At 40.2% G+C, this 26,632-nt stretch overlaps 2 protein-coding genes and 3 pseudogenes across 2 annotated transcripts; 2 read left to right on the top strand and 3 right to left on the bottom strand.

The window, feature by feature from the left end:
- Nucleotides 1-319: 319 nt before the first annotated feature.
- LOC117978748 (unconventional myosin-Vb-like) lies at nucleotides 320-10,938 on the bottom strand (annotated as a pseudogene).
- A 2,173-nt stretch (nucleotides 10,939-13,111) lies between these two features.
- Nucleotides 13,112-21,175, bottom strand: LOC129394053 (uncharacterized; the record flags this gene model as incomplete). The annotated part of the gene is made up of 2 exons (XM_055099013.2): nucleotides 13,112-15,717; nucleotides 20,771-21,175. Coding segments are annotated over 2 exons (687 nt in total), but the record flags the coding sequence as incomplete, so codon positions are not given.
- Nucleotides 14,332-14,702, bottom strand: LOC117978763 (cyclin-dependent kinase 2-associated protein 2-like; annotated as a pseudogene).
- Nucleotides 21,143-22,291, top strand: LOC117978764 (uncharacterized). Its single transcript, XM_063597040.1, has one exon. It carries the CDS (start codon nucleotides 21,572-21,574, stop codon nucleotides 22,289-22,291), a length of 720 nt encoding a protein of 239 aa, XP_063453110.1. The 5' UTR covers nucleotides 21,143-21,571.
- A 2,987-nt stretch (nucleotides 22,292-25,278) lies between these two features.
- On the top strand, nucleotides 25,279-26,127 carry LOC117978749 (mucin-19-like; annotated as a pseudogene).
- The last annotated feature ends 505 nt before the right edge of the window (nucleotides 26,128-26,632 follow it).

Below are 26,632 nucleotides of genomic sequence, written 5' to 3'. Positions count from 1 at the left end.
CCAGTTATATGCAAAGATTAAAACTCAGCAGATTCATTTTATAGAATTGGCATCTTTTAGATGGCTATGGGGACTGCTTGGTGTCTATAAATTATTATGTATATTTGTTGGACTGAAATCAAACTTAAAATCTTCCACATTTCAAGTGTTTTTATTCTGAGCAGTACGTACAAAAAATAACGCCATAGTTGTGTCTAATTCTGTATAGTTCAGCACCCTCCACAGGCTGTCAATCTCTGATTTGATCTACTTTTACCAGATTTAACAGATCCTTGAATTTACTTTACTGTCTATACTTCCTTTTTGCTCACATTGGGAATCAGACTAAACATGCATCTACTTCATTGAGGAACTCCAGATTGAGACATGCTGGGATTGACTCCATGGGGAAGATGGATGAAATGGAAACAAAACAGGAAACATTTGCTTGGCATCTAATAGCAGTTGCTGAGGGTCATTCTGCTCTTGTAGTTGTGCCTGGATCGTTTGTATAAAGGCCACTGTTACCTGTTCTTCAAATTCATTCAGGGGAGGCTAAAGGTTTAAAATTTTGACAATCTGCTGGGTGCTGAGAGAGGCACACAGGGAGCAGATGGCCTCTGCATCCTCCTGGGTTTTCTTCTTTAATTGCAGGAGCTGGGCTGCTTGGATCAGAGGTTCCATGGTCTGAACTACTCCACTCTGGTGAAGGTTTCTTCCTCAAAGCCACTCCTCAAGCTGACTTATATTGTACCTGAGTTGCATGCCTGTGCTCCAAGAGCAGACGTCCTTCCGCAGGAGCAGGTCATTAAGAGTCACTGGGTTGATCATGAAGAAGAGCTGTTTGAATACCTGCAGGATGATCTCAGGGTCCAAGTCCTGGTCACACATGACTGTATGAAAGGCATTCATCTGGCGGATGATAGCTTCCAGGCGGTATGAGTTATCCCCATCTGCCATGCTGGAGGAGTGCTTCTGGGAGCCAGTGGGCTTCACACCAGATAGACCCTGAATGCTCTCATTTTCCAACATGGCAGAAACTATCATCAGCTGTAACACACCCTCGGCAATTTTAAAGAGCTGCTGGTAGATCTGAATGGAAAGGTCGCTCAGTACCTGACGGTATTCGGTGAGGTCAAAGTTCTTAAGGCAGTGTTCGTTGTGCTTTGCTGTATTCTGAGTCATGAAGCCCTCATCCCCGCTGTACCGCTTCAGACAGTGAAGAAGGTGGCAGGTGTTGGATAACAGGAATGACGTCATCTCAAAATCATCACTGTGCTTCTTCAGGACTTTCTTAGTGCTGTTGGTGGTGGAGGTCATCAGGGAGTGCACCTTGAGATCATCGTTGGTTTGGTCCGCGAGCCGGATGCACATGTAGAGCAGGTAGGCGGAGAGACAGGGCACTGTGTCCAACAGCATCTGGGGCTTCAAGTCTGTCACCAGGTTGAGGATGAGGAGGGCCTCGCCCTCTTTGTGGCACTCCAACATGCCCTGGAAATCCTTTTCTTTCCACTGAACTGTGACCTGCCTGTTGAACTCATGGCGCTTCCTCTCACTCTGGGCCAACGCCTGGGCAGCTTCTTCATGTAAATCTTCAGTTGCTTTTAGAGCTTCCTCTCATTCTTTTCCTCTTACTTTATTTTTCACCAAAGAACTTCCTATCAACTAGTATGTTGAATATTTTGCTTATTAACTTTGTTTGTTGTCTTCTCCCTCGATTAGAATATTAGCCACTTGAGGACAAGGATTTGAGCCTGTTACATTCACTGCTGAATTTTAGGCTCCTGGAAGATACCCAGCATTCAATAGAGACCACACAATAAATGTATGTCAAATAAATGAGTCTGTAAGTTCATCAATTTGTTTGCCCATATGCATTAACTTTTGCCCATATACATCCAATAACTCTTGTTATATGAAATCAACTGTACTATTTGCTTCATGTAATAGTTTAAAAATACATATGTGTGTATATAAATATATACAGAGATCATAGACCTAACTCCATCTATATATGTGTGTATGTGATATATATAAATATATACACACATATATATGACTGACATATATATAAATATATACACACACATAGATATGACTGACATATATATATAAATATATACACACACATAGATATGACTGATATATGTATCTATCTTGTGTAAGTGGAATCAGGCAGTATTCAAACATACTTTCAATTAGTAATGACTATAGTTTAAATAAGAGAAAGTTTAAAGATTCTGATAGTTTAAATAAGAGAAAGCAAACATCACTACTACTAGTATTTGGGGAAAAAGATTACAAATCGAGATATTATGATAAAAGCATACAATATTTTTTATGTTTGTGCACTTAGATCGATGTTCAAACTTTGGCTCACCTATACATGTATAGCACATTGGAATATGTGCTACAGTATGCCATTTATAAAGATGGAAAATAATAGTTTATAAACATTATTATTTATTTAGCAACATCATAAGCTTGGTTTCAAAAAAAATACCTGAATTACATAGCATAATCCCAGTGCTGGAGAACAGAACAGTAGCTGCCAAGGGTTAGGGTTGGCTGGAAGATATGATTAGTGAGGGATAACGTGAAAACATGTACTTTGTTTGTGGTGATAGAGCAGTTCTGCATCCAGATAATGGTAATGGTTACATAAATACACACTTCATAGATCTATACACACACATCACACATACATTCAAACACATCTGTACATGTAAAATCCTTAGAAATATGAATAGGGCCTGAACCTAAGTTAATGGTATGGAAACAATGTCAATTTCCTGATTTTGGCAATGTACTAGGTTAAGTTATATATAATCATTGGGGAAAGTTGCCTGAAAATAGCATAGTCATTCATTTTACTTCTTTTTTTAACTTCTTATGAGTCAAATTATTTTAAAACAAAAGGTATTAAGCAAAGACAAAAATTTGAAAGTTCAAAAATCAAAGCCCATATGAATTTGGACATATTATTTGATTTCTTTTGTAGACCTTGATTTCTTCACCTGTAAAAATGGAATAATAGTATGATTCCTATCTCATTATTGTCATGCTTAAATCATATCACTTAAGTAGGTGCCTATATATATATATATATATACACACACACATATATCTATATATATGACTGACTTTGACTGACTTAGGTCTATGATTTAAGATGTGGAAATTGGAATTTACCAGACCATTTGTGAATTGATTTGTTCTTATGCTTCACCAACTGTCATGGTAAAGGACACCTTAGCCCCAGCTCATAGTGTGAAAACACGTAAATGCTTCTATGTGCCCTAAATTTCTCTTGGTTAAGCTTTATACTTTTTTTTTGTTTATGACACAGAAATATGATCACAAAGCACATATGTACCACAATACAAATTTCATGTATTTTGTCTCTGTATCATGTTTTCTTTCCATTTATGTCTTTTCAAGCTAACAATTCCTAATCTCCTAATACAGTGGGCCTTTCAAGCACTTACTTCTTTAGATAGTCATGTTCTTTTAACTAGGATCTCACAGATAAAGTTATCAAAGCATAGAAAAGAGTGAAGAACCTTGACTCCTTCCCCTCTCCATCCCTCACTGAATTCAATTCGTCCCAACCTTGTATTTGTTTTATTCTTCTGGAAAAGAAAATATAGTCATCACCCTCAATAAATATACAATCTAGTTAGAGAGATATGACTTCAGAGTAGGATTTCTTAGTTTTGATTTTGATTATCTTCCTTTAGATATTTGGAAAGACCAAAATGCTGTATGCTTATGGACTGCAAGCAGTATGAGTGGAAAACAAAAGTAATAAATGTTACTTCTGACTTTATTATAACGTTAGGATTGTTAATAGTTAACAATTACTTACTGAAGGAAGATTTAAATTGAATATTTCTAAATGGGAAAAATTTTAAAAGCAGGTGAGTCCATAAATTTTAGGACCCAGAATCTACTTAGCTAAAAACTCAATGAGAGTTAATTCTCTGTTGGTGTTGTAGCAATTCTTGAGGTTATTTGTGAAGACTCACATGAGAGCTAAACAATAAAAGAGGACTGAGACCACTTCAAGGGATGGAGAACACCTTCCTTTCTTGTTCAGATGATGCTCTGAGACACTGCTGTTTATTTTGACTGCCTCTTTTTAAACAAACTTCCACTTAGGAACTTAAAAACCACCTGAAAACCAACAGCCACAAAAAAGTGGGGAACTCAGTGTTTAAGCATTATTGTTCACCAGACACAGTACTGGGCACTTACATAAATGGTATGGTTTAAGCATGAAAATAATGAGATAGAAATTCTACTATCATTCCATTTTTACAGGTGAAGAAATCAGGGTCTACTAAAGAAATCAAATAATATGTTCAAATTCATAAGGGCTTTGATTTTAGAAATTTTAGATTTTTTGTCTTTGTTTAATACCAATTATTTTTAAATAATTTGACTCACAAGAAGTTAAAAAATAGTAAAAAGAATGACCGTGTTATTTTCAGCCAAATTCCCCAATAATTATATCTAACTTAACCTAGTATGTTGCCAAAATCAGGAAATTGACATCATTTCCATACCATTAACTCAGGTTCAGACCCTATTCATATTTCTAAGGATTTTACATGTACTCTTGTGTAGGTGTATGTAAGTGTATGTGTGATGTGTGTGTATAGATCTATGAAGTGCAGATTTATGTAACCATCACCATAATCTGGATGCAGAACTGCTCTATCACCACAAAGAAAGTACATGTTTTCATGTTATCCCTCACTAATCACATCTTCCAACCAACCCTAACCTTTGGCAGCCACTGATCTGTTCTCCAGCACTAGGATTATGCTTTGTAAATCAGGTATTTTTGAAGTCAAAGCTCATGAGGTTGCCAAATAAATAATAATATTTTATAAAATGTTATTTTCAGTCTTTATAAATGGCATACTGTAGCACATATTCAAATGTGCTATACATGTATATGTGGCAAAGTTTGAACACGGATCTAAGTGCACAAACATAAAAAATATTGTACACTTTTATCACAATATCCTATTTGTAATATTTTCCCCCAAAAGCTAGTAGTAGTGATGTTTGCTTTCTCTTATTTAAATTATCTGAATTATAGTCATTACTAATTGAAAGTATGTTTTAATACTGCCTGATTCCACTTACGTAAGATATCTAAAATAGTTAAACTCCTAGAAATAGAGTAGAATACTGGTTGCCAGGGTCTGGAAGGAGGGGAAATGGGGGGTTGCTGTTCAATGGGTATAAAATTCAGTTATAACAGATGAATAAGTTCTAGAGATCTGCTGTCAACAGAGCACGTATAGTTAACAAGATTGTATTGCACAGTTAAAAATTTATTAATAGGATATATCTCATGTTAAACATACTTACTTCATTAACAGAAAAAAATAGAATATTTTACACATAAAATTACATATATGCCTGAATTTCACATTTTGTTTCACAAATTGTACTGGTGCTAAAAAGGTATTTTTGCATTAAAAAACATATAACTGAAGGAAAAGTTACAAATGAGTGATCATTCATAAATAAAATATAATCCTAGGGACCGCTGTTTTTCCATTTTGAACACCCTCCACAATTAGTCTTAATAATTATGTTGACTGAATGCAAAATAATGATTTCTCAAGAGGCAATAGAAAATAGAGAATAAGTCCATTCTCGAGAAAATGTATAATTAGTGAAAGTAATTTTTTCATCCTCTTTTCTTATTTAAATCTCAAGTACTCTCTGCCACTCTGTGCTCTTCTTTCTGGGGTAAAATATGCCAGCTATCCACAGTCAGGGCATTCTCTAACCACTCCTCCTTAGAGATGTCTACAGACTTTTACTCAGCTAGACTGTCTTGTTGCCTGTCTTCATATCAACTTCGCAAGACGTGTGGACCATTCTCTTAGGCCCCTGCATGGCAGTGCATAATATATTCCATGCTAATTATCTAATGAGGTTCACTAAATTAATCTTTTATTATATCACATAAAATACTCTTAGATCTAACAGTACAAACATTTCCAATTATGGGCCGGGCGCGGTGGTTCACGCCTGTAATCCCAGCACTTTGGGAGGCCGAGCTGGGCGCATCACGAGGTCAGGAGATCGAGGCCATCCTGGGTAACATGGTGAAACCCCGTCTCAACCAAACATACAAAAAATTAGCCAGGTGCGGTGGCGGGCGCCTGTAGTCTCAGCTACTCACAAGGCTGAGGCAGGAGAATGGCGTTAACCCAGGAGGCGGAGCTTGCGGTGCGCCCAGATTGCGCCACTGCACTCCAACCTGGGCGACAGAGGGAAACTCTGTCTCAAAAAAAAAAAAAAAAAAAAAAAAAAAAGAAGAAGAAAATTCCAATTACATCACTCCTTTGAATTACATCCTAAGACTAATTTAAAGAGGATATCACAAAAATAGAAATGATAGCGACAGAAAATTGTCCCAATATTCACTGCACTGTTGCTAAGACCACCTTGCCACTCATCATTATAGAATGCCTTTCAGGTAACATAATAAGAGCCATTTTTAAAATGGAACCTTACTATACCCATGTGTGACAGGCAGAGGGACTCTATTTCATAGTTTACAGATGAAGCAGTTAGATTTGCCCCAGGTCACTGGCTTATTCAATGACAGGCTAAGACAGAACCAAGTTTTATTCTCAAATAAGACCATAAAGAAGAGGATTGATCCAAATGAATTATAAAATTTTCTTACAGCCCCAGTAACAATAATAGATAAGCTAATGATTTCTTTAATAAAAATCTGATATGACAAGTAGAATGTGACAGAATCAACATGATCAATTAATCAGATTTGGGTAGTAGTTTGGTAGCTAAATGTTGGATACTCTTGGACATAAAGATGACAGTATTTATGACGATAAAGATGACCATTCCACAGTTTGAGAATTTCTACAGAGAGAGAGATGAAGAAAATTTCTGAAGTTATTGAAACTGTGTGAAGATGAATTATTTGGTTGATGAACTGCTATCATTCTAAATGGACTTCACTTTCTCAAAAAATAACGCAGAAGGATGAAATATGTATTGAATGAAAATTATATTTTGTTTTTCTATTTTTTACCTAATAAAATCAGAAAAACAGATTTTTTTAAAAAAAAGAAAAGATGACTATAATAGACAATGGAGACTAGTAGAGGCAGTAGGGAGGGCAGCCAGGGTTGAAAAACTACAGGGTATTAAGCTTCGTATCTGCATGATGAGATCAGTCATACCCCAAACCTCAACATGGCACAATATACCCGGGTAACAAACCTGCCTAGACATTTGTGTAAAATGAGATGATTGCAGGGTAGTTTTAAAAGTCATTCCCCTTATGAAAATATGGAATGTTGTGCACATTATTTCATAGACTTTGTGCTTAGTTAAAGGCCTTAACCAAAAATTCTAAATGATTTCTCCTATTAATAAATAAATATCAATAACATCGTTTTAATGGGCTCTATGAAGACCTTATTGTGTGATTGTATCATAATTCAACAAGTGCCCTATTATTGAACACTTAGACTCTTTCTGATTATTTCCCTTTACAAAAAATGCTATATTATACATTGTTGTATGTATTTTTAAGTTATGAAATTGTTAGGGCAAAAGGTGAATAAATGTAAGGTCTTTGATAAATACTGTCAGAATTCTCTCCATAGAGGATACGATAAAGCATCTTTTCATTTGAAGGAGCAAGAATAACTGCTAAATACTTCTGAGACTTCCAGTACTTTTTTGGTTTTAAGTTTTGTTGTTGTTTATTTGGTTTTTTGGAGGTTTTCTGTTTTGTTTTATAAGTATGTTTCAGTATTACTAAGTATTCAGTCATGGTGGATATTCGAAGAATAATTTCTCTTTCGGATTATTCCTCTAACACTATGAGCAAGTATCACTGTGTTCTTTCTCTAAAGGAAAATATAAAGCATAGACAAATTAAATGCTGCTCAGATTCTAAAACTATGAAAATATAACAATGGAGAAACAAATAGCAAGTCTGTAGCTACTCAATGACTTTAGCATTGAGTGGATCCTAAAATGCCTATTTTTGCACAGAATGAAAAAGATACAGCAGGTTCCTTTGGAAGATCAAAGTGAGAAAATTGACTACAGCTTTAACAGCCTTAAAATAAATTTTTGGCAGAATGGAAAAGTATGCATAATTGAGAAAAGTACACTAATCTGTAGACTAAAATAGATATAAAAACAGGCTAAACCATAATGCTGCTGCCTGTTGTTTTGACAACAATCTTCCACCTGTCCCTGACTGCTGTGTTTAGGGAATCAAAGTTTAGAGCTGAAAAAAATAGGAGGTTGGAGAGTTTAGGACGAAGGCAGCGTAGGGCTGTGTAAATTGCAGAGAAGTCGGAGCCAGAAGACTTGAGTGGCATGCAATTGTGGATGGGCTATGAAATCCGGCAGCCTGCCTTTAAATACCAACTCAGACATTTACTAATCCTATGATCCCAGGCAAATACCATATCCTCTCTTTGGCTCAGTTTCTACATTTTTAAATAGGGATAAAAATAGTGCCTTACTGCCGGGCGTGGTGGCTCAAGCCTATAATCCCAGTAGTTTGGGAGGCCGAGGCAGGCGGATCATGAGGTCAGGAGATCGAGACCATCGTGGCTAACACGGCGAAACCCCATCTCTATTAAAAATGCAAAAAATTAGCTGGGCGTGGTGGTGGGTGCCTATAGTCCCAGCTACTGGGGAGGCTGAGGCAGGAGAATGGCATGAACACGGGAGGCGGAGCTTGTAGTGAGTCGAGATCACGCCACTGCACTCCAGCCTGTACGACAGAAGGAGACTCCATCTCAAAAAAAAAAAAAAGTGTCTTATTTTCCCAGTGCCTGACTCATATTATTTATTAAATATTAGCCATTCTTTTATTATATAACTAGATTGGAACTGGGCAGGTCACCTTACCTTGTGTCTCAATTTCTTCAACTGTAAAATGAAGTAGTTAGACAATGTGAGCATGTGATATCACAACTAGATGTGAAAGTCTATGGTCCTATCACAACAGCAACAACAACAAACTCACTGGATGCTATCATGCTACCATTAGAGTAGGTTTGGAAATGATCCGAAGCCACCAAAGTGAATATGAAAATAAAGAATTCAAAGCACAGTAGGGGAGTAAAGGAGAGAGGGGAAATAAGAAAAGTCACTTTTACAGATAGATTTTTTACATCTACATTTATCATCTGATACTATAATTATATCAAATATGTGATTGATTGCATAGGCAATAAAGTTACTATGAAACAGTCATTTGTGCATTGCAAGAAGAGTGGTTTTTTCCAACTTCCTTTTGTAAACCAATAAGTGAATGAGGCAGATCTCAAGTGATTTAGAGATTTTGCTTTGCAAGGTGGAGGATACACCTGGGAAAAAGAATCACAAGTCACAAGTAGGCGATGTCCTGTGCTTTTTCTTTTTTTTTTTTTTTTTTTAAATTTTTTTTTATTGATCATTCTTGGGTGTTTCTCACAGAGGGGGATTTGGCAGGGTCATAGGACAATAGTGGAGGGAGGGTCAGCAGATAAACAAGTGAACAAAGGTCTCTGGTTTTCCTATGCAGAGGACCCTGCGGCCTTCCGCAGTGTTTGTGTCCCTGGGTACTTGAGATTAGGGAGTGGTGATGACTCTTAACGAGCATGCTGCCTTCAAGCATCTGTTTAACAAAGCATATCTTGCACCACCCTTAATCCATTTAACCCTGAGTGGACACAGCACATGTTTCAGAGAGCACAGGGTTGGGGGTAGGGTCACTGATCAACAGGATCACAAGGCAGAAGAATTTTTCTTAGTACAGAACAAAATGAAAAGTCTCCCGTGTCTACCTCTTTCTACACAGACATGGCAACCATCCGATTTCTCAATCCTTTCCCCGCCTTTCCCCCCTTTCTATTCCACAAAACCGCCATTGTCATCATGGCCCGTTCTCAATGAGGTGTTGGGTACACCTCCCAGACGGGGTGGTGGCTGGGCAGAGGGGCTCCTCACTTCCCAGTAGGGGCGGCCGGGCAGAGGAGCCCCTCACCTCCCGGACCGGGAGGCTGGTCGGGCTGGGGGCTGACCCCCCACCTCCCTCCCGGACGGGGCGGCTGGCCTGGCGGGGGGCTGACCCCCCCACCTCCCTCCCGGACGGGGCGGCTGGCTGGGCAGAGGGGCTCCTCACTTCCCAGTAGGGGCGGCCGGGCAGAGGCACCCCTCACCTCCCGGACAGGGTCCTGTGCTTTTTCTAAAGAGGGTTTTGGGAACTTCAGTATTTAAAGGAGAAAGAGGAAGCAGGCAGGAAATTAAAACAGGGTAGGAAAAGAAGGAGAGAGGGAAGGCAAGGAAGCAAATGGCTACATTCTTGTGAGGCTCTGATTAGTGCTCAGTGAATCTGTATGTTACATGTGGCAAAAACAGGAGGAAGGAGTCAGTTGTGCATTCATCCTCTCAGTAAATCTACATTTTACATAAGTTAAAGTAAGCATATGAAATTACAGCTGTTTGGGAACAAAAGGATGGCAGTTTTTGCATGACTCAGGTTCCAAGCTTAATTTTCCTTTGTCATAGTGAGTTTGGGGTCCTGAGATTTTATTTTCCTTCCACACTTTCTACCAATATAAAGCTTCCTCATAGATGCCTTCTTTTTTCAAACATTAACAACCCTCGTGGTTTTCTCTCATTTTGAGTACAGAAAACATAATACTGTAAAATAATTTTATCTGTCTTAAATACAAGACTGCTTATGATTCACTTAAAATAAAAAAATGGCTCCACATTTCTGGCTTTTAGTTGGATTATGATTTCAACCCCCAAAATCAGAGCTTTTTAACCTTGAGTTTGAGTTTCACAGACCCAGTAAAGTGGAAATATAGACTTTTTCTTAGGACAGTGTTATGACACTCAAAAGAATCGTGGCCAAACTTAATTACCTGTTGCAAACATCATTGCAGTTTTTTACTGAACTATCAGAGACTTTCTTGTGCCTATCACAGTGTATATGCTAAATACATATTACAGGGCCAGGCACGGTGGCCCATGCCTATAATCCCAATGCTTAGACAGGCCAAAGCAGGAGCATTGCTTGAGGCCAAGATTTTGACACCTGCCTGGGCAACATAGCACAACCCCATCTCTAATTTTTTTTTTTAATTAGCCAAGCATGGTGGCAGGTGCCTGTAGACCAAGCTACTTGGGAGCCTGAGATGGGAGGATCAATTGAGCCCAGGAGTAAGGTTACAGTGAACTATGATCACACCCCTGCACTTCAGCCTGGGTGACAGAGTGAGACCCTGATTCTAAAAATAAAAAATAAATTAAAAATACATAAATACATAAATAAGTATTATGGAATCAACAAATAAATAAATTGAAAAAAGGATTGAGTAAAATTACTTAGTAATGAGGCCTTTGTTGTCTATCCTTATATAAAATAAATCCCCAGGCCCCCACATCCCCATTACTGTTCTTATTTTTCTCCATACCATTCATAGTCATGTTATACTACATATGTATTTGTTGATGGTCTTTCTCTTACTGGTAGAATGTAAGCTCCATGATAGAAGAGACGTTGTTGATGTTTTCCTTTGTATTTTTTTCACTGCTTAGTTCCCAGTGCACACAGTAAGCACACAATAAATATTTACTGTATGGATATTTAAACAAGTCACTTCCCTCAATTTCTTCAAATTATTTATGTCACTTTGAAGGTAAAATCTCTCTTCTATACATCATTTTTCCTTCAATCTCCACTTTTAATATCTGTCACTGGCAAACATAATAAGTATACTCATTGTTCAGGTCAATAATGAGAAATTTTAAGCACTTTATTAAATATTTATTGAGTGTTCCTCTATAATGGACACTCTACTATACATTTCTGCCTTATTTGTGGAATGTATTCAACGTAATTATGCCACACAGGTAGACTTCCAGATCCTTGTGTCAAACTTACTTTCCTTGGCTTTGTTGGAAAACACATACTGTTATGAAGCTGACTTTAAGGCAAATATTTCTTGAAAATCCAAAACTGATAGATATATGTATGTAGGTTTCCTTCTTATATGTCTTTTGCAAGCAATGAAGTTGTATATCTCCTTTAGTGTTTAATGTGTTTCATCAGATAATGCCCTAGAAGTTTTATCAAATTTTTCTGTCCACCTTTTGAAGGTGTATGAGAGTGAAAAAATGCAGTCTGCTGCTTCACTAATAAAACTAGGACAAACGCCATTCCAACTGAAATATGTGAAACACTTGGTTTTATTAATTTGAAGCATTTTAAACCTCTAAATTTGGACTCGAGTAAAGACATTTCATAGAAAAACTGAAATTTTTTTTGTTTATTTTTTAATCTGGATAACTTGTAATAGTTTACAGCCACAGTGGCAGCTTGTATATGTGTACATGCATTTAAATACAGTTTCATAAATAGCCATGTGGCAAAATATCTGCCACTAGGCAAAAAAAAAAAATATTGGCCACTAAATGGACATCTTTAAGTAATATTGAAAATAGATGTGAGGTAATTTTTTATCTAAAGTGACTGTAGTCTATATTAAGACATACTCACTGTAACAATTCAAGTTTTAAAATCCTTGTTTTATAACTCAAAAATGTGTCTTTTCCAAAAAACACATCTTTACATTTATTGCTATTGTATATTCATTTGGCAGGAAACAGGGATGTTTGATGTCTTGCAATGATAAAACAATCATATTCAATAGAAAATTATCTCACATTCTGCATGACTTTTGAACATTCTATAAGATAATTACATAAGTGAAAAACCAATTTGTAGATATCTGAGTGAGTACAACCATTTAATAAATGTGAATAAAGCATTTCGGAACATTTTAATGTACACTGCATTTTCTGATAGTAAGATTTTAGGTTAAAATAAGATTATACTTTAAAAAGCTTACCATTTTGAAAAAAATCATATCACTGTTGGCAATGTCCTTTTCATATTTGAGATGCTAGTCCAACATATTGCATATCCATTTGTTTTTGTTTGATTTTATTGTTATTACATTCATGGTAATACTAAAATACACACACACACAATTACTTAGGTTTTTTTTTCAATAAAAAGCCCAAAGAAAAATGCTGACAACGTTCAGTTGAAATTTTGAAATTGGGTTTTATAATTCTGCCCACATAGCAAAAGCTGAAATGGTCTATGAAGATGTAGTTTTTGAAAGAATGAAGCAAGTAGTAAAACCAACAAAACCAAGTGAAAATTATACAAGGAAACACAATAATAAGTTAACAAAAAAAATACACTTTTTCTTCATGTTGACAAGACATGATTTATTCCTTTCTAATATTTTCCCATCTCTTATAAATATATAAGCTTGCTTGTTAATACTTTGTCTAACTCTAATTTTTATTCTGTTACCAATGTCATTAATACTTTATTTTTCTTTATTTCTCTTGTAAAGTGACTTCTGAACTTCCTAGTTTGTTTAAACTATTGCAAGGTCAGAAAACCAAACACTGCATATTCTCACTCATAGGTGGGAATTAAACAATGAGAATACTTGGACACAGGCAAGGGAACATCACACACTGGGGCCTGTCATGGGGTGGGGGGCTGGGGGAGGGAGAGCATTAGGAGAAATACCTAATGTAAATGACAGGTTAATGGGTGAAGCAAACCAACACAGCATGGTGTATACATATGTAACAAACCTGCACGTTGTGCACATGTACCCTAGAACTTAAAGTATAATAAAAATAAATAAATACATAAATAAAATGAATAAAAAAGAAATACAAACATATTAATCATAAGTAAATGAAACATCTGATAATCTCATTATGTCTGTTAGTAATGTCACCTCTGAGTATTTAAATATTCATCTACATATTTCTTTGCTAAATTTCCTTTTATTTCTCCTTTATATTAAACTTTTTTTTAGAGAGCACAACTCCAAAGCATCTTTTATTAATATAGAAAGGTCATATTTAGCAAAAGACACAAGGCAGGGAAGTGTCAGGCCTGAGGCCTGAGCTGTGCTGAGGGAGAAGGAGGCTCCGGACAAGTGCTGGGAAGGGCTGAGTGGTGGGGGCCACAGAAAGTTCCAGTGGGCAACACTGTCGGCAGGTCATGGGTGGGACTCACGGGGACCTCACTGCTAACTCTTGTTGCGTTGGTGGGGTGGGGTGGGGAGGGGGGTCCTTAGTGCTGCCACCTGGAGTGAGAACCGCCCCTTGGTTCCTGGAGGACACCCATCAAGGGACACAGGACAGGAAGCCCAGGATGGTTAGTGCAACTAGGGATGAAGGCCAGGGAGAAGCAGGTGCTCTGGAGTCCAGACACAGAGGCCTAGGAGCTTCCTGTTAAGTGTGGGCGTTCCACTCTGTCTCTACCAGGCACTCTGACTAGGGATGGATGATACCTCTCTTCGGGCACTTCACGGCGCTCTTGCTGCCAGCATAGGTGGGCCAGATCCCTTTGCCCATCTCCCTGTGACCAACAGCAGTTCCGTGTAGGTGCTCTGGGAGCCCTGGGCACCAGGTGGTTTCATGGCCTGCACACAACCGATGGTAGGCGGTCCAAAGTCTTTAAACAGCGATCTGAAAGGGGCAGTGGCTCCCGGCCCTGAGCCCGACGGCGACAGGACGCTTCCTGTAGGGACTGGAGTGCCTGGCCCAGGGGTGCTGGAGCCGGGGGTGCTGCTGGGGGCAGGGGTGGTAGGTTTGTAGGACATCCCCAACTCCTGGGCGCTGGGGAAGCCAGCAGGCTGCTCTTCAGGGGTTGGCTGTGGGACCGCTCAGCAGCGATCTGATTGGCAAGCAGGCTGCATGCCCCCTGGTAAATCTATATTAAACTTTTTAACTGCAATTTGTATTACTCTAAATACAGTTCAAATATTCTCCATGAAAATTTCACATTTGAGTTGAGACATCCTAAAATGTAAAATACACAATGGATTTCAAAGATTTCATATGAAAAAAGAATGCAAACTATGTCTAACAATTTTTATATTGATTACATATTGACCCAATATTTTGGATATATATTGGGTTAAATAAAATATACAATTAAAAAAATCATGCTACATTTTTGTTAAAAAATTTAAATAAACTATATATGAAATTATTTCTTGGGATAGAAAAGCGGACATGATTAAATATGTACTTAAACTTTTTTCAAAAACATATCTTTAAAGCACATGTTCAAACACAACAAAAGTATTTTAATTTTGAATAGGTAAAATAAACTTATTCCTGCTAAAATTCAATCATGGCATGATTTCCTTTGTATGCATTTGAGGACTCTGTTTATAACCGAGATACAAACATAAAACTTTTGAAACTCTTCTAAGAATGTCTAACACAAATTACCTGTATAGATATCATGGCACAGACGATGCTGAGGCCGGACTGACTGAAGAAGAACAGGCTGAAGATGCTGTACTCGCACAGCAGCTGGCCCCCAGGTTACCCGCCCTTCATGTACATGGTGATGGTCACCTGGCTCACCAGCAAAGTGAACAACAGGTCGGTGGCAGCCAGCCGCATAACTGTGTAGAAGGTGGTCTCCTTCTGCTCCTTGCGTGACTTGCACAGCACCACGATGGCCACCAGGTTGCCCACCACCCTGAAAATGGACGGTCCCAGGCTGTCCAGCAGATCGGGCTCCAGGCCAAGGACACATTGGCCTGGGAAGGGGTTAACATGACAGTGGCTGGTGGTATGCAGCCCTGGAGTGCGAAGCTGAGTCTGGAGATGGCAGAAGAGAGACAAAGCCACCATGAGTGAAATGACCACCTGCAGGGCATTAGACCCACGCCCAGGAAACAGGATGCTAACATGACAAGGGAGGAACTCAATCCCACTCTCTGGATTGCAACCACTTACCAACGGCATCCACCCAAATCTCCAGGCTCTCTCTGCTCCTGCCAGCAGCACACCCTTGCTGATCTTAATATTTATAAACTGAGCCTCCCATTCCTCTTCCTCCCCTCAACCTATCTCACTCCACTGACAAGACCCATCTCCAGGGAAAGGTAGCTCCCTAGTATTATTCCCGACAGATTCTGAGTTAATAAAATGCACATTGAAACCCTGGAAGACAATTTGGAAAGCGCTCTCTTTCCTCCTTGGCTCCCCTGGCAGCGCCCCATCTCCGCGCCCTTTGCCCGATGGCCCACATCCCATGTCATGTGTAGTGGCCCCAGTGGTGGGGCCTAAGACAATGAAACCTAAAACTAATTGGTGTACCTGAGGAAGAAGTGAATTCTAAAAGCTAGGAAAACATATTTGGGGGAATAATCAAGGAAACCTTCCATGGCCTAGACATCCAAATAAAAGAAGCACAAATAACACCTGGGAAATTCATCACAAAAAGATCTTAGCCTAGGCACATTGTCATTGGGTCATCCAAAGTTAACACAAAAGAAAGAATCTTAAGAGCTGTGAGACAGGAGCACTAGGTAACCTATAAAGGAAAACCTATCAAACTAACAGCAGATTTTGCAGCAGAAACCTTAAAAGCTAGATGGGATTGGGGCCCTTTCTTCAGCCTCCTCAAACAAAACAATTATCAGCCAAGAATTCTGTATCCAGCAAAACTAAACATCATATATGAAAGAAAGATACAGTCATTTTCAGACAAACAAATGCTGACAGAATTTGCCATTACCAAACCGGCACTGTAAGAACTGCTAAAAGGAGCTCTAAATCATGAAACAAACCCTGGAAACACATCAAAACAGAACTTCATTAAAGCATAAATCACACAAGACCTATAAAACAAAAATACAAGTTAAAAAGCAAAAACAAAAAACAAAAACAAAGTACAGAGGCAACAGAGAGCATAATGGTACCTCACTTTTTAATACTAATGTTGGTTGTAAATGGCTTCAATGCTCCACTTACAAGATACAGAACCACAGAATGGATAATAACTCACCAACTAAGTATCTGCTGCCTTCAGGAGACTCACCTAACACATAACGACCTACATAAACTTAAGGAAAGTGGTAGAAAAAGGCATTTCATGCAAATGGACACCAAAAGCGAGCAGCGGTAGCTATTCTCATATGAGACAAAACAAACTTTAAAGCAACAGTAGCTAAAAGAGACAAAGACAGACAGTATATAATGGTAAAGGTCTCATTCAACAGAAAAACATGACAATCCTAAACATACATGAACCTAACACTGGAGCTCCCCAATTTATAAACAATCACTAGTAAACATAAGAAATAAGATAGACAGCAACACAATAATAGTGGGGGACTTCATTACTCCACTGACAGCACTAGACAGGTCATCAAGACAGAAAGTCAACAAAGAAACACTGGATTTAAACTATACTTTGGAACAAATGGACTTAACAGATATATACAAAACATTTCATCCAACAACCACAGAATACACATTCCATTCAACTGCACATGGAATTTTCTCCAAGATAGACCATATGATAGGCCATAAAACGAGTCTCAATAAATTTAAGAAAATTGAAATTGTACCACGCACTCTCTCAGATCACAGTGGAATAAAACTGAAAATCAACTCCAAAAGGAATCTTCAAAACCATGCAAATACATGGAAATTAAATAACCTGCTCCTGAATGAGCACTGGGTGAAAAACAAAATCAAGATGGAAATGGAAAAAATTTCTTTGAACTGGATGACACAACCTATCAAGACCTCTGGGATACAGCAAAGGCAGTGCTAAGAGGAAAGTTTGTAGCCCTAAACACCTATGTCAAAAAGTATGAAAGAGCACTAACAGACAATCTAAGTTCACATCTCAGAGAACTGGAGAAGCAGGACCAAGCCAAACCCAATCCCAGCAAACAAAGGAAATGACCAAGATCAGAGCAGAACTAAATGAAATTGACACAGCAACAACAACAACAACAACAAATACAAAACATGAATAAAACAAAAAGTTGGTTATTTGAAAAGATAAACAAAATCGATAGACCATTATAAGATTAACCAAGAAAAGAAGAGAGGAAATCCAAATAACCTCACTAAGAAATGAAACAGGGGATATTACAACTGACACCACTGAAATATTAAAGATTATTCAAGGGTACTATGAACACCTTTTGGCACATAAACTAGAAAACCCAGAAGAGTTGCATAAATTCCTGGAAAAATACAACCCTCCTAGCTTAAATCAGGAAGAAGTAGATACCCCAAGCAGACCAATAAAACAAGCAGCAAGATTGAAATGGTAATTTTAAAATTACCAACAAAAAAAGCCGAGGACCAGACAGATTCACAGCAGAATTCTACCAGACATTCAAAGAATATTTTCTTTCATTCAAAGAAGAAATGATACCAATCCTTTCACACTATTCCACAAGACAGAGAGAGAAGAAACACTCCCTTCTTTCTATGAAGCCAGCATCACCCTAATACCAAAACCATGAAAGGACATAACCAAAAAAGAAAACTACAGACCAATATCCATGATGAACACAGATGCCAAAATCCTTAACAAAATACTATCTAACTGAATCCAACAACATATCAAAAAGATAATCCACCATGATCAAGTGGGTTTCATACCAGTGACATAGGAATGGTTTAACATATGAAAGTCAATAAATGTGATACACCAAATAAACAGAATTAAAAAAAAACACATTTTATCAACAGATGCAGAAAAAGCATTTGACAAAATCTAGCATTGCTTTATGATTAAAGCTCTCAGCAAAATAGGCATACAAGGAACATACCTTAATGTAATAAAAGCCATCTATGACAGTCCCACAGCCAACATAATACTGAATGGGGAAAAGGTGAAAGCATTCCCTTTGAGAACTGGAAAAAGACGAAGAGCCTACTCTCACCACTCCTCTTCAACATAGTACTGGAAGTCCTAGCCAGAGCAATCAGACAAAAGAAGGAAATAGAGGAAATCCAAATCGGTAAAGAGGAAGTCAAACTGTTACTGGTTGCTGACGATATGATCTTTTGCCTTGAAAACCGTACGGACTCCTCTAGAAAGCTCCTAGAACTGATAAAAGAATTCAGCAAAGTTTGCAGATACGAGATTAATGGACACAAATCAGTAGCTCTTCTATACATCAACAGCTATCAAGCTGAGAATCACATCAAGAACTCAACCCCTTTTACAATAGCTGCAAAAAACAAACAAACAAAAAAACAAACAAAACTTAGGAATATACCTAGCAAAGTAATCAAAAGACCTCTACAATGAAAATTACAAAACACTGCTGAAAGAAATCATAGATGGAGCCAAGCACGTTGGCGCATGCCTATAATCCCAGCTACTTGGGAAACTGAGGCAGGAGACTCGCTTGAACCCAGGAGACAGAAGTTGTAGTGAGCCGAGATCACACCATTGAACTCCAACCTCAGTGACAAGAGCGAAACTACCTCTGGAAAAAAAAAAAAAAAAAAAAAAACAAGAAAGAAAAGAAATCATAGATGACACAAACAAATGGAAACGCATCCCCATGCTCATGGATGGGTAGAACCAATATTGTGAAAATTACCATTCTGTTAAAGGCAATCTACGAATTCAATGCAATCCCCATCTGAATACCACCATCATCCCTCACAGAATTACAAAAACAATTCTAAAATTAATATGGAACCAAAAGAGTGCCATGTAGCCAAACCAAGGCTAAGCAAAAAGAACAAACCTGGAGGCATCACACTACTTGATTTCAAACTGTACAATAAGGCCATAGTTACCAGAACAGCATGGTACTGGTTTAAAAATAGGCACAGAGACCAATGGAACAGAAGAGAGAACTCAGAAATTAACCCAAATACTTACAGCCATCTGATCTTTGACAAAGCAAACAAAAACATAAAGTGGGGAAAGGACACCCTTTTCAACACATGACGTTGGGATAATTGGCGAGCCACATGTAGGGGAATAAAACTGGATTCTCATCTCTCACCTTATACAAAAATCTACTCAAGATGGATTAAGAACTTAAACCTAATTCCTGAACTGTAAAAATTCTAGAAGATAACACTGGAAAAACCCTTCTAGACATTGGCATAGGCAAGGATTTCATGACCAAGAACCCAAATGCAAATGCAATAAAAACAAAGATAAATAGCTGGGACTTAATTAAACTAAAGAGCTTTTGCATGGCAAAGGGAACAGTCAGCAGAGTAAATAGACAAATCGCAGAGTGGGACCCCTGACCCTGACCCTGACCCCTAACCACTGACCCTGACCCCTAATCCCTGACCCAAACCCTAACCACTATTCCTAACCCTAACCCCTAACCCCAACCCTCACCCTAACCCAACCCTAATCCCTAACCCCTAACATCTCTTAAACCCTAACTCTAAACGTTGACTCCTAACCCCTAACTCTGACCCCAATCCCTATCTCCAACCCCTAACCCTAAACTTAACCCCTAACCCTAACACCAACCTTAACCCTAGGTTCGTTACTAAGTTTGTATTGACTATGTCAATGTTGATTATTATGATGGCTGACTTTGGACTGCACAGCAGCGAGGGGATTGCGGATCTTATATTAATATTTTTGTATTGAGGCAGCGCATTAGCATTACAGGTGCTTGTTACATGAGCAATGGGAGTGTCATATTTTGGGTGTCATGTCTGCATTAGGAATGCCGCATTTGTCTTCCGAGGCTGCGGTGTGGATCTCGCACTGCGGCCGCCTCGCCTTGGCTGGGGAGAATCTCGGTGGGCAGGATTCAGAGGGATTTTGGTTTCCCGTTTTCCACACTGAACCCTTCTAACTGGTCTCTGACCCTAATTATTCAGGGCTGCAAACAGGAAGGATTTTATTCACCGTTGATGCGGCCCCGAGTTGTCCCAAAGCGAGGCAGTGCCCCCAAGGTCTGTGCTGAGGAGAACGCTGCTCTGCCTTCGCGGTGTCCCCCGGGTGTGTGCTGAGCAGAACGCAGCTCCGCCCTCGCGGTGCCCCCAGCCCGCCCGCCCGGGTCTGTGCTGAGGCGAACACTGCTCCGCCTTCGCTGTATCTCCGAAGTCTGTGCAGAGGAGAACTCAGCTCCGCCCTCGCGATGCTCTCCGGGTCTGTGCTAAGGAGAAGGCAGCTCCGCCCTAGCAAAAGCAGAGCGCCCTTCGCAAAGGCAGAGAGGCGCAGAGCGCCAGCGCAGGCGCGGAGGTGGCGCAGGGCGCCGGCGCAGGCGCGGAGAGGCGCAGAGCAGGGCAGGTGGCACCAACAGCGGGTCCCTCAGGCCTCGAGCGCATGCATTCCAGCGGCCACCCAGACCATGCTCCGCCGACTGGGCGCCCAAGCTGCAGTCGCCCTCTGTGCAGGCAGCAGCTGCCTGGCAACCCCCAGCTCACTCGCGCTGCCAGCATCGCAGAACCAGGGCCAGGTGTCCCAGTGGCTGCGGCCAAGCCAGGCATTCTGACCGGCGGCGGCGGCTGCACAGGAGCGAGAACTGAGAACCCGCCGCTCAACCCCACACGGGGTGACTGCTGAGGGCCCATACCAAGGGCCCCGATCTCCCTCAGGTGGAGGACTGGGCGGGAGGCACAGCCTGGGGGACCTCGGACTGGGCGGGAGGCACAGCCTGGGGGCCCTCAGGCTGGGCGCGCTGGCGATCCCGAGGCCGACCAGGCCATGCACCTCCAGCCCGCCTGGGCACCCAAGCTGCAGCCGCCTTCTGTGTGCAGGCAGCAACCTCCAGGCAACTCCCGAGTCCGCCCTCACTTCCCACATCTCGGAACGAGGGCCAGATGTCCCTGTGGCTGCGGCCAAGCCAGGCGGTCTGCCCTGCAGCAGCTGCACGGGGGCGGGAACCGGCCCTCAGCCCTATCCCCCGTGGCTGCAGAGGGCCCTTGGCTAGAGGTGTCGAGCTCTGGCATAGGAGGAGCCGGGCGGGGGCAGGGTCTGGCGGGCTCTCAGGCCAGGGGCACTTGCGATCCAGAGGCCGCCCAGGCCATGCTCCACCACCTGGGCGCCCAGCTACAGGCGCCAGGCAACTCCCAAGCTGGCTGGCGCGCCCAGCCTCGCAGACCCGGGCCTGGATGTCGCCGTGGCTGTGGCCAAGCCAGGTGGTCTGCCTGGCGGCGGCTGCACCGGGGCAGGAACCGACCTTCAGCCCCATCCCCGGTGGCTGCGGACGGCCCCTGGAGCGGCCCCGAGGTCTCTTCGGAGAAGAGGGGCGGGAGTCACGGCCAGGCAGGCCCTCAGGCGGGAAGGGATGCGCGCCTGCGATTCCGGGACGTACCGCGCCAGCCCAGTAGAACCCGGAAGCCAGCAGCTCCTGTTTCTCTGTGTGATTCTGTGAGGAACCACCAAATTGTTTTCCACGGCAAGTGCATCATTTTCTATTCTTAGCAGCCAGTTCCTGAGGGCTCCAATTTCTCCACCTCCTTAGCAACACTGATTTTCTGTGTCATTGTTATGAAAGCCTTACTAGTGGATGCAAAGTGGCATCTCATTTGGGTTTTGTCTTGCATTTTATTAATGAATAACGGTGTTTAGCATCTTTTCTTATCCGTCTTAGACATTTGTGTATCTTCTTCGGAGAAATATCTATTCAAGTCCTTTGCCTATTTTTTAATTGGGATGTTAGAAATTCTGATGTTGAGTTGTGGGATATTAAGCTTTTATCAGATACGCACTTTGATTTTATCAGATACATATTTTCTCACATACTATGGGTTGTCTTTTAACTCCCTTGATAGTATCCTTTGATGCATAAAGGTTTTTTATTTTGATTAAATCTAATTTACGTGTATTTTCTTTTGTTATCTGTGCTTTTCTGTCATATTTCAAAATACACTTAAAACTCAAAGGTCATAAAGGTTTACCTTGTGTTTTCTTCTAAGAGTTACATACTTTAGTCCTTACATGTAAGTCTTTTATTAATTTAGAATTAATTTTCGTGTGTACTGCAAGGTAGGGGTCTAACTTCTCTCTTGTGCACTGACATCCAGCTGTTGAAGAGACTGTTCTTTCCTCCCTTGACTAGACTTGGACAGCTTGTTGAACAGTCATTGACCATATATGTGAGCACTAATTTGTAGGATCTCAAATCTGTTCTATTGTATTGGTCTAAAAGTCTATTAGTCTTATGCCAGTACCACACTCTCTTGATTACTGTAGATTTGTGGTAGGCTGTGAAACTGAAAAATGTGAGTTTTCTAATATTCTTTTTCAAGAGTGTTTTGTCTGTCAGATCCTTTGAATTTTTGTATGAATTGTAGAATGAGTTTCTTTCTTTCTGCAGAAATGCCTTTGGGATTTTGATGGTATTGCATTGAATCTGTAGATTACTTTAGATGGTATTGTCATCTTAACAATATTGTCTTACAACCCGTGAACACAGAATGTCTTTCCAGTTATTTCCACTCTCTTTCGTTTTTTTCAGCAAAGTTTTGTGTATACCACCATGGTTAGATTTATGCCTGAATAACTTATTCTTTGATGCTATTATAAATGGAATTTTTAAAATGTTTTCATAGTTCTTTACAACTATATAGAAATATAGCTCATTTGCCTATGTTTGTTTTGCATCCTGCCTCTTTTATTAGTTATAATCGGTTTTGTGTTTTATTTGGAGCTTTATACACATAAGATCATGTGTAGATATAATTTTACTGCTGTTTTTTATTTCTAATTTAGATGCCTTTTATTTCTTTGTCTTGCCTAATTGCTCTGGCTAAAATTGCCAGTGGTACGTTGAATACAAGTGGCAAATGCACCATGCTTGTCTTGTTCTAGATGTTAGGAAAACAGCTTTCAGTGTTTCATCGTTGATCATGATATTAACTGTTGGGTTTTTGTACATCCTATTGTCATGTTGCTGAAAATCCCTTCTATGCCTAGTTTATTGAGTATTTTTATTATAGAAGGGTGTTGTATTTCATCAATGTTTTCTCTGCATCAGTGGAAATAATCACGTGCTTATTCATTTTACTGTTAGAGTATATTACACTGATTGATTTTTTATATGTTGAGCCACCCTTGCATTTTGGGGATAAATCTCACAGGGTGATAGTTTACAATCCTTTGATTATACAGTATTGCTGCTAGTATTTTGCTAGTATTGCTAGTATTTTGCTGAGATTTTTGCTTATATATTCATAAGGGATATTGTGCTGTAGTTCTCTTTTTGTGCTCTCTTTGGCTTTGGTATAAGGATAATGCTGTTATCAAAAAATGAATTAGCAAGTATTCCTTCTTCATATATTATGTCAGAAGAGTTTGAGAAGAAATGGTATTAATTCTTCTTTAAATGTTAGTTTGACTCACCAGTTAATGCAGCTATTTGGTCATAAATGTTTCTTTGTTAATCACTTTCGATTACTAATTCAATCTCCTAGGTTATAGGTCTATTCAGATTTTCTCTTTCTTCTTGAGCCACTTTGGTAGTTTGTGTCTTTCTAGTGATTCGTCCATTTCATCCAGGGCAGCTAATTTGTTGTTAGACAATTGTTCACAGTATACTCCTGTAATCCTTTTGTATTTCTGTAAAGTTGGTAGTAATGGCTCTGCTTTCATTTATTATTTTAATAATTAGTCTTCCATCTTTTGCTCAGTCAATATAGTGAAAAGCTTGATCTTTCAAATAATCTATGTTTATTCATTCTACTGCTCTCCAAACTTCTATTTTATTGATTTATGCTCTAATTATGCCCTCTATTATTTCTTTCATACTGCTAGCTTTGGATTTAGTCTTCTTTTGTCTTCTTCTGCTGCCTTTAGGTATAGAGTGAGGATGTTGATTTGAGATTTTTCTTAAATGTAGTTGTTTATATCCATACATTTTCCTTTGAACTCTACTTTCACTGCATTCAATAAGTTTTGGTAGATTTTGTTTTTATTTTAATTTATCTCAAGATATTTTATAATTTTGCTTGTGATTTATTTTTTTCACTCACTGGTAGTTGAAGACTGTATTGTTTAATTTCCACATTTTCGTGAATTTTCCAGTTTTCACTTATTTATCCGTTGTTTCTTCCATTGTGGTTGTAAATTATATTTTGTATGATTTCAAACTTTTAAAAATGATTAGGACATATTTTGTGGACGAAGATATGGCCCATCCTAGAGAACTTCCATATACACTTGAAAGGAATGTATATTCTGCTGTTGTTGGATGGACTGTCCTGTATATGCGTATTAGCTCTCAGTGGCTTATACCGTTGTTTAACTCTTGTATTTCTCATGAAGCTTCTGTCTGGTTTTTCTATCCATTAATTAAAATGAGATATTGAAGTGTCCAACTGTGACTATAGAACTGTGGGTTTATCCTTTCAATCCTGTTAATTATTTCAGCTTTACTGAGGTGTAATAGAGAAATAAAAATTGTACATGTGATGCGTTTATATGCACATTCTGAAATGATTACCAAAACGAAGTCAATGAACATGTTAATTACCTCACAGAATAGTTACCTTTTTGTGTGCATGTGTGGGATAAGAAAACTTAACTCTATCCCCTGTGACTGCAGAGTGGACATTCCAGCTGCTCCAGGCTCCAGCAGAGGAAGACTGGGGCAGGTGGCACCACCAGGGAGGCCCTCAGGCCTGGTGTGCACGCATTCCAGAGGCCACCCAGACCATGCTCCGCTGCCTGGGCGCACAAGCTGCAGTCGCCCTCTGTGTGCAGGCAGCAGCTGCCTGGCAACCCCTGAGCCCGCTTGCGCTCCCAGTCTCGCAGAACCAGGGCCAGGTGTCCCTGTGGCTGTGGCCAAGCCAGGCATTCTGACCGGCGGCGGCGGCTGCACAGGGGCGAGAACTGAAAACCCGCCGCTCAACCCCACATGGGGTGACTGCCGAGTGCCCATGACAGTGGCCCCGATCTCTCTCAGGTGGAGGAGTGGGTGGGAGGCACGGCCTGGGGGCCCTCAGGCTGGGCGCGCTGGCGATCCCGAGGCCGACCAGGCCATGCACCTCCAGCCCGCCTGGGCTCCCAAGCTGCAGCCGCCTTTTGTGTGCAGGCAGCAGCCTCCAGGCAACTCCTGAGCCTTCCCGCACTCCCCACATCTCGGAAGCAGAGCCAGATGTCCCTGTGGCTACGGCCAAGCCAGGCGGTCTGCCCTGCAGCAGCTGCATGGGGGCTGGAAGCGGCCCTCAGCCCCATCCCCCGTGGCTCTAGAGGGCCCCTGGCTAGAGGTCTCGAGCTCTGGCAGAGGAGGAGCCGGGCGGGGGCAGGGTCTGGCTTGATCATTTGGAATTACAATACACTTCACTCATCAACCACAGAACATACACTGGAGTATCATCTGCGTGCAGATGAGTATACTGCTCAAAGCGATTTACAGATTCAATGCTTTTCCTATCAAACTACTAATGTCATTTTGCACAAAATAGAAAACATCTATAATTTATATGGAACCTAAAAGGAGTCTGAATAGCCAAGCCAAAGCAATACTAAGGCTAGAGACATAGGCTAGCCAAGCCAAAGCAATACTAAGGCTAGAGACATAGGCTAGAGACATCATATTTCATGACTTCAAACTATACTAGAAGACTATAGTAATCAAAACAACATGGTACTGGTAGAAAAACAGACACATAGACCAATGGAACAGACTAGAGTACTAGAAACTAAGGCCACATGCCTGCAACCATCACATCTTTAACAAAGTTGACAAAAGTAAGCAATGGGAAAAAGACTTTATTTAATAAATAATGCGGGGATAACTGGCTAGTCATATGCAGAAGAATA

The sequence above is a fragment of the Pan paniscus genome, chromosome 16 (assembly GCF_029289425.2).
Source record: "Pan paniscus chromosome 16, NHGRI_mPanPan1-v2.0_pri, whole genome shotgun sequence".
Classification (NCBI taxonomy): Eukaryota; Metazoa; Chordata; class Mammalia; order Primates; family Hominidae; genus Pan; species Pan paniscus.
Note: the sequence above shows the minus strand (reverse complement) of the source record. Positions and strands in the feature narration are given on the sequence as shown.

Coding starts and splice junctions, on each gene's coding strand:
- LOC117978764 (XM_063597040.1), top strand. CDS start 21,572: ATGCACCTCCAGCCCGCCTGGGCACCCAAGCTGCAGCCGCCTTCTGTG.